The following is an 11,293-nucleotide window of genomic DNA, read 5'->3' as shown; positions in this document are numbered from 1 at the left end:
CCACTTGAGCCACAGCACCACTTCCAGCTTTTTCTGCTTATGTGGTGTTGAGGAATCGAACCCAGGGCCTCATGCATGCAAGGCAAGCACTCTACCACTGGGCCACCTTCCCAGCCCCTCTACTGAAAACCAGTAACAGGCTGAATATCTCACATTTAAAATGTTTAGGACACCAAGTGTTTGCCTTTAGGGCTATTTGCATATGTATATGACACAATTGGAGAGGGGACACAGTCACTGATATGTCATATACATGTTAATATAAAGTATGAAGGTATTTTTTTTCTTTTCTTTTGGTGCCGGTTCTGGGGCTTAACCTTAGGGCCTAGGCACTGTCCTGGAGTTTTTTTGCTCAAGACTAGTGCTCTATCACTTGAACCACAGTTCTAAATCCAGCTTTTTGGTGGTTAATTGGAGATAAAAGTCTCATGGGCTTTCCTGCCTGGAATGGCTTTGAACCATGATCCTTAGATCTCCTGAGTGGTTAGGATTATAGGCGTGAGCCACCAGATAATAATACATTTTTAAAAATCAAAAGAAATTTCAGAAACACGACTTTTAAATCCCTATGCAGTTATTACACAGCTCAGGTGACACTGAGTTGTTCTCGGTCCCGAGTCCTAAGTTGTACTTAACTCATTCTGTGATCTGCTGTTTCCCTGATGTTAATTTTGTAAAAAATCTGCTTCTCAAGAAAATATGCCTAAAAAGCAAAGGGGGAAAATTGCCACTGGGAGTATGAACTTCTTAAAATGATTTTTTAAAAAAATGGAGTCAACAGTCTTTAATTCCCATTTCCTGCATTGGGAGCACAAAATGTTTGTTTTGATTTCTTTCTACTTTAACCTGTTACGCTAAACTAAATCCTTGCTAAAACTTAAACAAAAAAGAAAAAGCAAACCCGTTCAGGAACAATGCTACTATGAAAGCATGACTAGACTGTAAAGGTGTACCCAGAATTCTCTTCCTGTGACATCCAGTCACACATGACAATTTGCACCCACTTACTTGATTTGGACTTACTTGCTCATGCCTGTGACTCTGAATTGCCTGTGACTTCAGATATCTGTTCATATTTAGTGGGTAATGATGGTAGGCTAGTTAGGACTCTCTTCATCTCAATCTTTTTTGCTGGGTCTTGGAACAAGAACTAGGTCCTCTCTTTTAACTCTTTCACTCAAGCTAGTGCTCTATCACTTGAGCTACAGTTTTTGTGTATTTTTGCACACAAGGCCTGGGCAGTATCCCTGAGCTTCTTTTGCTCAAGGCTAGCACTCTACCACGTGAACCACAGCAGCACTTCCAGCTTTTTCTGTTTATGTGGTACAGAGGAATTGAACCCAGGGCTTCATGGATGCTAGGCAAGCATGCTACCACTGATTCACCTTCTAGCCTTGAGCCACAGTTTTATGTCTGACTTTTTGGTGGTTAATTGTAATAAAGAGTCTCAGGGGGCTAGGAAGGTGGCTCAGTTATTGGTGGCTCATTATTTGTGTGTGTGTACGTGTGGTATTAGGAGTTTGAACTGAGGGCCTTACATTGCTAAGTAAGCACATTGCCATTTGAGCCATGTCTCAAATCTCTTTTGCTTTTAAGGTTAATATTTATGCAGGAGCTCACATTTTTGCCCTGGGCTAGCCAGGACCTTGATCTCTCCTCTCATCTAGGTCAGACATAGGCAAGTAATAGCACACTCAGGTCTTTATTGAGATGAAGGTCTCACTGTTTGCCCAGGCTTCCCTCAAGCCACAGTCTTCCTGATCTTAGCTTTCCAAGGAGCTGAGATTACAGTTGTGCATCACTGTGCCAGGTTACTCTTTTTTTTTTTTGGCCAGTCATGGGGATTGAACCCTGGGCCTGGGCACTGACCCTCAGCTCTTCAGCTCAAGGCAAGTGCTCTACTACTTGATCCACAGCACCATTTCTGGCTTTTTCTGCTTATGAAAGTGCTGAGTAATCAAACCTAGGGCATCATGCATGCAAGGCAAGTACTCTACCACCAAGCCACCTTCCCAGCCCAGGCTTTACATTTGTATAGTGGTATGTTGAATAATGCTGACAATTAATTACTCACCATTGCTTCTTAGAGTAAAGGTATGTGCTGTTTCTCCAAGTCTAATTATTTCACCCGTAGATTCGGCTTCATCTTCATCCCAACTGGGGCCCAACTTGTCAGATGGGATGGAATACCTGCAAGAGGTCTGTTGCTCAGAGTCCAGTTTGACCATGAAAGACACTTGCTATGAGCACCCAGTGTTGCTTTAGCCAGCCACTACTACAGACTTGGAGACTAGGGCTGGGGATGTGCATTAGGGGTCCAGAGCTTGTCTAGCATATATAAGGCCATAGGCTTTCTGCCTAGCACTTGAAAAAAAAAAAACTGGACTGGGGTCTGGAGGTGTGACTCAGTGATAGAGACATTGCTTAGCATGCACAAGGCCCTGGATTCAACCAGCACCACCACCCCAAGAAACAAAAACAACCAACTTTTGAAAACTCCCTTCTGTTGCTTATCACTTCTTGTTCCTTGCTATATACAGACTGTCAAAGAAGAAACTGATTGAACACATATCAGACAGCATACTGGTTAGCCTAAGACTGCAAGAGTGGAAGGGGCTCTGGGTAAGGCAGTAACTCTAGAAATATCTTTGAAATGTTTTACTTTTGAACTCAAGATAGAGCACCAGCCTTGAGTAAAAGAGCTCAGGGACAGGGCTGAAAACGCAGCTTAGTGGTAGAGTGCTTGTCTAACATGCATGAAGCCCTGATTTCAGTTCCTCAGTGCCACATAAACAGAAAAGGCCAGAAGTAACACTGTGGCTCAAAGTGGTATTGAACAAAAGAAGCTTAGGGACAGTGCCAGGCCCTGAGTTCAAGCCCTAGGACTGGCAAAAAAAAAAGAGCTAAGGCACAGTGCCCAGGCCCTGAGTGTATGCCCAATACTGGCACGCACGTGTGCGCGTGCACGTGCACAAACACACAAAGTTAAAAGCAATGTTATCACAGTAGTAGTATTTAATTTTGAATGGTAGATCTTATATTTTTCCTTCTTTTTAAAAGAAGGAAAAACTTTCTAAGTTTTATTTAGAGAAGATATACTATTCTGATCAAGGGGAAATTAAATAAAAATGAGTTGGTAATTTCAAATTAAAAAAAGAAAGAATGGGTAGGTATAAAATAGAAGTGAACTATTCACATTAGCAAAATATCCTTCTGAGTATTTTCAGTGCAACTTTAAATTCCAGGCTTTTGTTGTTTCTTTTCTTCTTCTTCTTTTTTTTTTTTTTTGTTTAGGTCTGAGACTAGGACTCAAACTTGGTACCTGATGCTTTCATCCATTGGATAGAACTCTACCAACTGAGCCATAGCTCTAAGCCCTGTTGTTTCTTTTTTGAGACAGGATCTGGTTGGCTTAGAACTCAACACTGTTGATCATCCTGCCTCAGCCTCCTAAGTACGAGAATTATTAAGTGTGCACAACCAAGCCAAGTGAGAGCATTACTTGCTTTGATGAAATTCATAGACATTATGTACTACCTTCCAACAGCAACTCTTTTCCATGGTAATTTAGATTTCATAGAACTTTCTAGCTCTTCCATATGTTCTCCTTGATGGGGTTCTTTGAAATACTGTTCCGTTTCACCTGTTTAGGACAGATTAAAAATAATATCCAAACTGCCTACGTGAGTAACATTTTTATTTACTTATTTAGCTATCCATGATGCGAGAGGTTAAAAACAGCAGGTACTAAGAACCACAAGTCTATAAACGCATAAGCAGTGCTTGATTTCTGAAGCTAGGTGGTACATTCACTTATTGTTTATAGCTCTACACCTGTAAGGGATGTGTGAGGTAACCAACCACAAAGGCAGAAAAACATGATTGTGTCCACTTACTCCAAAACAATCATAGCTTTGGCTAAGAGTCCGACTGCATTATGGCTTGGATGTTTTCTTTTAGACCATCAATCTGTTTTTCTAACCCCCAAATACCTAGAAATACACATTTTCACCAGGAGCAGATTCCCTCAAGCAGTGATTTCAGGAGATAATATGGGAGAAAGCCCTTATGATTTGTATTTTCCCCACTAGTCCCATTCCTATTTCTACACATTCCTGTTCAGACATCACCTGCACGGTTTTTTCTATTTTGCTTTCCATCAAGCAACATTTCAATAACATTCGTTAACAATGATTGTGCATTTTCTCTGGGTTAGGCTCTGGGCTATTTATACCTATCCACTTCCTCTTCAAAACCTTCAGATAAGGAAATGGGCTTAGAGAGCTTCAGTATTACACTGTGAGAAGCAGCCCTGCCTTCAAAGTCCTTACTCTTTAGTGGCAAATGATAATGCTAGCCTAGGTCTCAGGAAAAGCTGTGCTATACAGCTAGTGTGATGAACTGTAAAAGATTTGTTTCCCAATGAAGAATCCTGTCAGCTTGAATGCTGCTAAATAAGTATCTTTTGAACCTCCATTACATGATAATTAGACCTTATGAAATGTCCAATGAAGGTATCGAAGAGCAGGGTGGAGAACATCTGGCTCAAAGGCCAAAGTCGTTTGGTGCATGACAGGATTGACTCGTATGCTTGCCTGAGGCTGTCTGCCTGAATTCATCATTTTTGTATGGCCTACAAATTATACACACATAAATATGTATATAAAAATACATACTTCAAATTGGCCCTTGACAGGATAAAGGTTCCCCAGCAGTCACAGAGGAGGCTCAGGGAAGCAACCCTCTTCCAGAACAGCCTCAGGTTAGCACGGCACCCCACCTTCCCCAGCTGACTCACATGAAAAGTATCTCAGTTCTGTCTTCCTCCCTCCAGCCTGCATCAGGCCTATCATCAGCCTGCCAATGGGGACAGAGGAGGACTACCATCCCACCCCTCTCTGCAGCCAAGCACTAATATGTAAAAACTGCTGCTGTCAGGCCAGGCAACGGTGGATCCCAACTGTAATCCTGGCTACTAAAAGGCTGAAACCTGAGGATCACAGTTCAAAAGACCAAGAAACTCCATCTTCACTGCAATCCTACAGTCTCCATCCTTCAACTCCATCTTCACTGCAATCCTACAGTCTCCATCCTTCAACTCCATCTTCACTGCAATCCTACAGTCTCCATTTTTTTTTTTTTTGTCGGTCGTGGGGCTTGAACTCTGGGCCTGGGCGCTGTCCTTCAGCTCTTCAGCTCAAGGCGAGCGCTCTACCACTTGAGCTACAGCGCCACTTCCGGTTTTCTGGTGGTTTATTGGAGATAGGAGTCTCACGGTCTCTCCTGCCCAGGCTAGCTTTGAACCTGGATCCTCAGATCTCAGCCTCCTGAGTAGCTAGGATTACAGGCGTGAGCCACCAGCGCCCGGCCAGTCTCCATTTTTAAACTTACTTTTTTCATGAGATGCTTCACTGATGTGTTCGGTAAGATACTCCAGCAAGCCATCAAATATTTCTAGGAGGTTCTTGATAGATTCTTTATCTCCTTTCACTATATTTTCTCCTGAGTACAAAATACAAAGCTATTAAACATTTTTAACCAAAAAATATGAGTCTCATAATCTTAAAATGGTTTAACACTGTGAAAATGTTGTACAAAGATAGGATTATAAAATTACCAGGAGAAAATTATGACTATTAAAAATCAGTTTCCTGCTGCTTGATTATATCTGAAAAATTGGGGGAGGACTTAAATATGGTGTTAAATAATTCACAGATACATTTCTTCCTTTTCACAAGAAGCAAAATATTTGGACATAGAAAACACTTTCTAGTAAGATTCTCAAACATAAAATGGCAAGGCAGAACTTTATACAGGCTGGTGAAAAACACGGCACATGGGCGCAGTTGCAGACTGTGGAATACTACTTCTGCAGGGCGATCTGTTCAAGAGAAAGCAGCAGTGGAGTAATACCAAAACAAGCAACTTGTCACTGGGGATTCCTGTCCCCGCATTTATTAACTCCTATTCACGTTGTATAGATGAAACCATTTTTCTGATTAAACCCTCCGCCCTGGTTCCATTGTTATAATCCAAGCTCTGCATAGATAACCCCTTGAGGTTTTTCTGTAATCGCTTGTGATTCTGGGGATTGAATCCAGGGCCTCATACTTGAGTTCTACACAACTTGAGCCATTCCCATATATAACCCTTTAAAATCTTACCCTTTTCTCATCTTTCCCAGACTTTAATATAAATTCCCTAACACTCCACCTGGCCCATAATAGATGATTAACTAATGTGAAGTTAAAATGTCGAATAGAAATGGACTGACATAGTATGTAAACTTGACATGCTTCATATCATATCACCTCAAATGGACTCCAATAACATCTACATGTGAACTGCATTTAACTTTTTTTTTTTTTTTTGCCGATTGTGGGGCTTGAACTCTGGGCCTGGGCGCTGTCACTCAGCTCTTCAGCTAAAGGCTAGCACTCTACCACTTGAGCCACAGCACCACTTCCAGTTTCCTGGTGGTTAGCTGGAGATAAGAGTCTCACGGACTTTCCTGCCCGGGTTGGCTTAGAACTGTGATCCTCAGATCTCAGCCTCCTGAGTCTAGGATTACAGGCATGAGCTACCATGCTGGCTTGCATTTAACTCTTAATGCATTCTTTGTCCTGTGTGAAATCATGCCTGGCGGTCTCATGAGTTCAAAGCAATACAGGAGCAACAGAGGAGAAATTTGGTATTTGAATCTAGCCATTCAATTTGAGCCATGATATACAAAAACAAAAACAAAAGAAGCCCAAAGTGGAAATCTGATGTTTTGCATTCCCACTAGTAACGATAGATAAATGTTTTGAAAAGTTTGTTTCCATTTAAAATAATGAACCAGAAATCTTGTTTTCAAGATCTTTGTTTTTTTTTCTGGCTTAATAAAACTAAAGTATACCCCAGGGCTTATTGAGGATGTCTGAGTTTCTAGGATGGGGAGTATACACTTGCTAACCTAGCAACTAGACTGTGGCCAGAGTGTATGTAGTGCTTCACAGTGCAGGAGAAACTGCTTTCAACGAGGCTTAAGCAAGAGAAAGCTGCTCCGCAGTCTACTGGTGGAGGTAAAAGAAGTTTTGTCATTTTTTTCATGGGCTGAGTGCAATTTGTCAGTGGGACCTCTACAATAAAAAGTTCTAAAAACATGTACTTTTATAAAGTTGTTACAGTATGTTTTAAATCACAAATACTAAGATGCTGTCCTATCCAGGTGATAAAAGCAAGTCTACTGTGTTGGAAGAAGAGGGAAAGTCTAGAATTTGTTTTCAAAATCAATGATCTCCAAACTGGTTTGGCATATGTGCTTATCTAGAATTGAACTCCAATATAAAAGAACATTTGCTTTTGTCATATATATTGGTATGTTCTGGAATACAGCATAGTATATTTTGTTTTGGAAAAAACTTCCAAAGGAGTTTATATTAAAAACATTTTTTTGAGCCGGGCACCAGTGGCTCATGCCTATAGTCCTAGCTACTCAGGAAGGCTGAGATCTTAGGATCATGGTTCAAAGCCAGCCTGGGTAGGAAAGTCCATGGGACTCTTCAATTAACCACTAGAAAACCAGAAGTGGCACTGTGGTTCAAGTGGTAGAGTGCTAGCTTGGAGCTGAAGAGCTCAGGGACAGTGCCCAGGCCCAGAGTTCAAACTCCACAACCAAAAAACAAAACAAAAAAAATCCACATTTTTAAAAATAGATAAAATGGTTCAAAATTCAAGAAGTACAAAAGGAATACAATGGAAATTCTTGCCCCTTTTCCAAAGTTCCTTTTGCTGGAGGCAATCCGTATGACTAGTTACATGACTTCCTTACATATTCATCTACAAAGTCATTCTGAATGCAATTAATTGTACGTACATTCTTTCCACCTTTGTTCAATGAGGTGTAGTATAGTCTACGTATACCACAATTTTCTCCTACTGAGTATTTCAGAGATGGTGCCCCTGAAGCTCATTCTTAATAGTTTTTCTATTCCATAAGTTTCCTAATTTGGTCAATTAAATTTCTAAGTTATAGCTTAGGTTATTAATAAAACTGTAGATTGACCTGGTGATGAAATAGATACTAACCTGTTATGTGAGACAAGCTGACCTGAAGGTAATCCAATGCCAGAGAATCAATCACAGCTTGTACATTGTGGGCATCATCCTCTTGACTTTTGGGAATAGCTATGAGGTCTATGGGGGGAAAGTCACATTACTTTGCATCTATAAGTGGTGAAGTTTTGTCTATGACCAGCCTTCTGAGTGAAGTCAATTGCTACAGAAACAAGCACTGACTAAGCACACAGAACACAGTACTGGGAAAGTAAACGGAACGTAAGTTCTACACAGAAAAATCATTACGGGTTGAATATTTATTGATTAAAGTTATTTTCCAATAGTCTACATTGGTTTGATATTTATTATACTCAGTAATAGCACGAACATATATAAAGGAAGATGCAGGGGTCCCTAAATCCAAAGAGATGTTAATAGCCCAATAAGGAAGCCATGCCTGGCTTGGGGCACAATGCCTGTAATCCCAGCATTTAAGAGGATGAGGCAGGAGGATCCCAGGCTTGACAGCAGCCTGGGCAATACCACAAAACACTGTCTCAAAAAACAAAAGGCAAGATATGAGGCAAAGACTTTAACCTCTGTGGGTGTCTGTCCACGATGGAATCCAGCTAGTTTAAGGCTCTTATATGTACTGATAAAACAGCCTACTGGAAATAACTGGCACAAAGGTCTAAAAAGTCAGTACAGACTAGAATGTGGATTGTAGGATCAAGTGAACTTTGGAATTTCTCCCTGGTATTGAAGAGGATGAGCCCTGGAGAGAACTGAGATGAGCATCAGAAGTACCAACTAGAAGCTTGGTGCTGGTGGCTTACACCTGACCTAGACACTCAGGAGCTTGAGATCTGAGAACTGCAATTCCAAGACAGCCTGGGCAAGAAAATCTGCGATTCTTATCTCCAATTAATCAAAAAAAAAAATAGTGCAGAAGTGGAGCTGTGGCTCAAATAGTATAGCACTAACCTGAGCACAAGCCCCGAGTTCAAGCCCCATGACCAGCACAAAAAGGAAAAGAAAAAAGAAAAAAAACATCCAAGTTCTAGCTTTTAGAAATTTTCAAGATGTATTTACCTTTACCTTGAAGGCATTTTCAGCATGACTGAATTAGGGATTACCAAGAACTAGAAAAGTGAGTCGATCAAGGCTATTATTATGGATTCCATAAGGTAATTATTAAGGCAATGAATGCCGTATTTGTTACAGAAATACGATGTAGAAAGAGAAAATAAAATTTCACAAATACCAAAGGATCTAAAGCACTAGATACAGACAGATACCCTTACCTGGTACCTTTTCTCCCAGGATGGATTGATAAAGAGCAATAAATACATTAGCATCACAATCTTCAAGTTTGTGTATCCTTAGGTGTATATGACATTTAAAAAGAAGGTTATTGGCAATGGTTACCCACTCTGTTGGGGAAAAGAAATCAATTTTCAGTAGCACTCGAAAGTTATACACATATTTAAAAAACTAGCATGGCCCCACAAAAACAAGATAAGGAATTTTTTAGAGTGTGGACTCTGCAAGGCAAGATTTCTGAAGTATTTATTTTCTTTAAATGTCTTCTATACTGCTATTATCTTAATGTAGTCAAAACTATAAATGACAACTTGTGGGGCACCTATAATCCTAGCTACTCAGGAGGCTGAGATCTGAGGATCACGGTTCAAAGCCAGCCAGGGCAAGAAAAGTCCATGAGACTCTTATCTCCAATAAGCCACCAGAAAACTGGAGTGGCATTGTGGTTCAAATGGTAGAGTGCTACCTGAAGAGCTGCTGGGCAGCACCCAGGCCCAGAGTTCAAGCCCCACGACCGACAAAAAAGAAAAAAAAAAAAGAAAACAAATATGTCATAAACAAGACAATTTGTAAATGAGAATCTCAGATTCTCTCCAGTGGAGGTGCCTTTGAATTCCTAAGAGTGTTAGTCACGTTTTTACCCAATTATCTTGTGCAAGTCAGGATTTCTCCGGAGTAGTGATTAATTTAGGTTGCTTAAAACTAGAGTAATGACAACACCCACACTTATGCATTTGTTAGTTTTTTAAATTATATTTGATGCATACAAAAACATGGGAAATACATGTTAAACCCCCAAAACAAAAAAACCCTCTAAAGCTCAGTACCACCACATTAAGGAAAACGAAGTTTCCCATCGACTACCACACATCTAACCCTCCGCCAGGCCGTGCAGGGATTACCTCAATTAAGGGTTTCTCGACTAAAGATAACCTATAAAATAACAGAAACACTTGTTTCCGGGAATGGGCGGTCGATTAAAAAGCACGTACGCGAGTGTCAGAAACACTGCCGGCGTGTCACCCCGAGGCGGAGGTTCTCTACCGAATAGGGTTGTGTATCTCCCATCCCCGGCCCAGGGCCATTTTCACGCCTGACCAAACACTGACGACCGTTGGTTTTTGTTGGTGGTGGTGGTGGTTTTTTTTTTTTTTTTTTAACTACTTGCATGTTGTCCTGGAGAGAAGGATGGAAGCGTCCTAGACAACCCAAGCAACTCACTTGTCAAAAGCGGGGTTAGACAACGTCGGTAATTCTAGAAGGCCCGGGGGGGGGGCTGACTTTCCTTGTCTGGCAGGGGTAGCCCCACATCTTTACAGGGCGACGCCTCAAAAAAAGAAACGAAAAAGCAGCACAGATGGAGGGAGTGCCGCCTCGCCCCCCCACGGCCGGGGCGGAGGGCACATCGGCCACACGTCCCAGAGTTCAAGTCCCGGGCGGTCCCGGGGCCGTCCCGACAGCCGGAGGGCGGAGGTCGCGGAGGTCGCGGCGGCCTCCCCCGGGGCCCCCGTCCACGCCCCGGAGCGAGGAGGGGAGCCAGACCCCCGCGACTGCCACGGGGTGCTGGCCCCACTCGCAGTTCAGGGCGGCCCGAGGCCTTCGGGAAACTTGGGACGACCGCCGTCCTCACACAACACCACAGCTTCGGGATGGAGACTCACCAGCTTCGGAGCCGGCCATGCTCCCGAAGACAGATCGCCGCTGGACTCGGCGGCGGGCGGGCGGGCGCGCGCAGGACGGCGTCCGGGAAGGGCCACACCGCGCAGAGCCCGCGCCGGCGGGAGGGGGCGCGCAGCCCGGAGTGAGGAAGGAGGGGAGGAGAGAGGGAGGGACGTTAAAACGGCTTCTCGCCGCTGATTGGTCATCGGAGAAGCACTTCCTTTGCCCGCACGCGCCCAGGCGGCAGTTTGCGGGCTCTAGCTACCATTCC

General features: G+C 42.6%; 1 protein-coding gene across 1 annotated transcript in view; it reads right to left on the bottom strand.

The window, feature by feature from the left end:
* Cep95 (centrosomal protein 95kDa) overlaps positions 1-11,085 on the bottom strand; it is a 26,319-nt gene extending 15,234 nt beyond the window's left edge. Inside the window, exons 1-6 of the mRNA XM_013036577.1 lie at positions 11,025-11,085; positions 9,345-9,473; positions 8,071-8,178; positions 5,392-5,502; positions 3,538-3,643; positions 2,075-2,190 (exon numbers count right to left, since the gene is read on the bottom strand). Of these exons, the coding sequence (XP_012892031.1) occupies positions 2,075-2,190; positions 3,538-3,643; positions 5,392-5,502; positions 8,071-8,178; positions 9,345-9,473; positions 11,025-11,043 (589 nt within the window). The 5' untranslated portion in view covers positions 11,044-11,085. The remainder of the gene's footprint in view (positions 1-2,074; positions 2,191-3,537; positions 3,644-5,391; positions 5,503-8,070; positions 8,179-9,344; positions 9,474-11,024) is intronic.
* Positions 11,086-11,293: the final 208 nt, after the last annotated feature.

The sequence above is a fragment of the Dipodomys ordii genome, unplaced genomic scaffold, assembly GCF_000151885.1.
Source record: "Dipodomys ordii isolate 6190 unplaced genomic scaffold, Dord_2.0 Scaffold7, whole genome shotgun sequence".
NCBI lineage: Eukaryota > Metazoa > Chordata > Mammalia > Rodentia > Heteromyidae > Dipodomys > Dipodomys ordii.
Note: the sequence above shows the minus strand (reverse complement) of the source record. Positions and strands in the feature narration are given on the sequence as shown.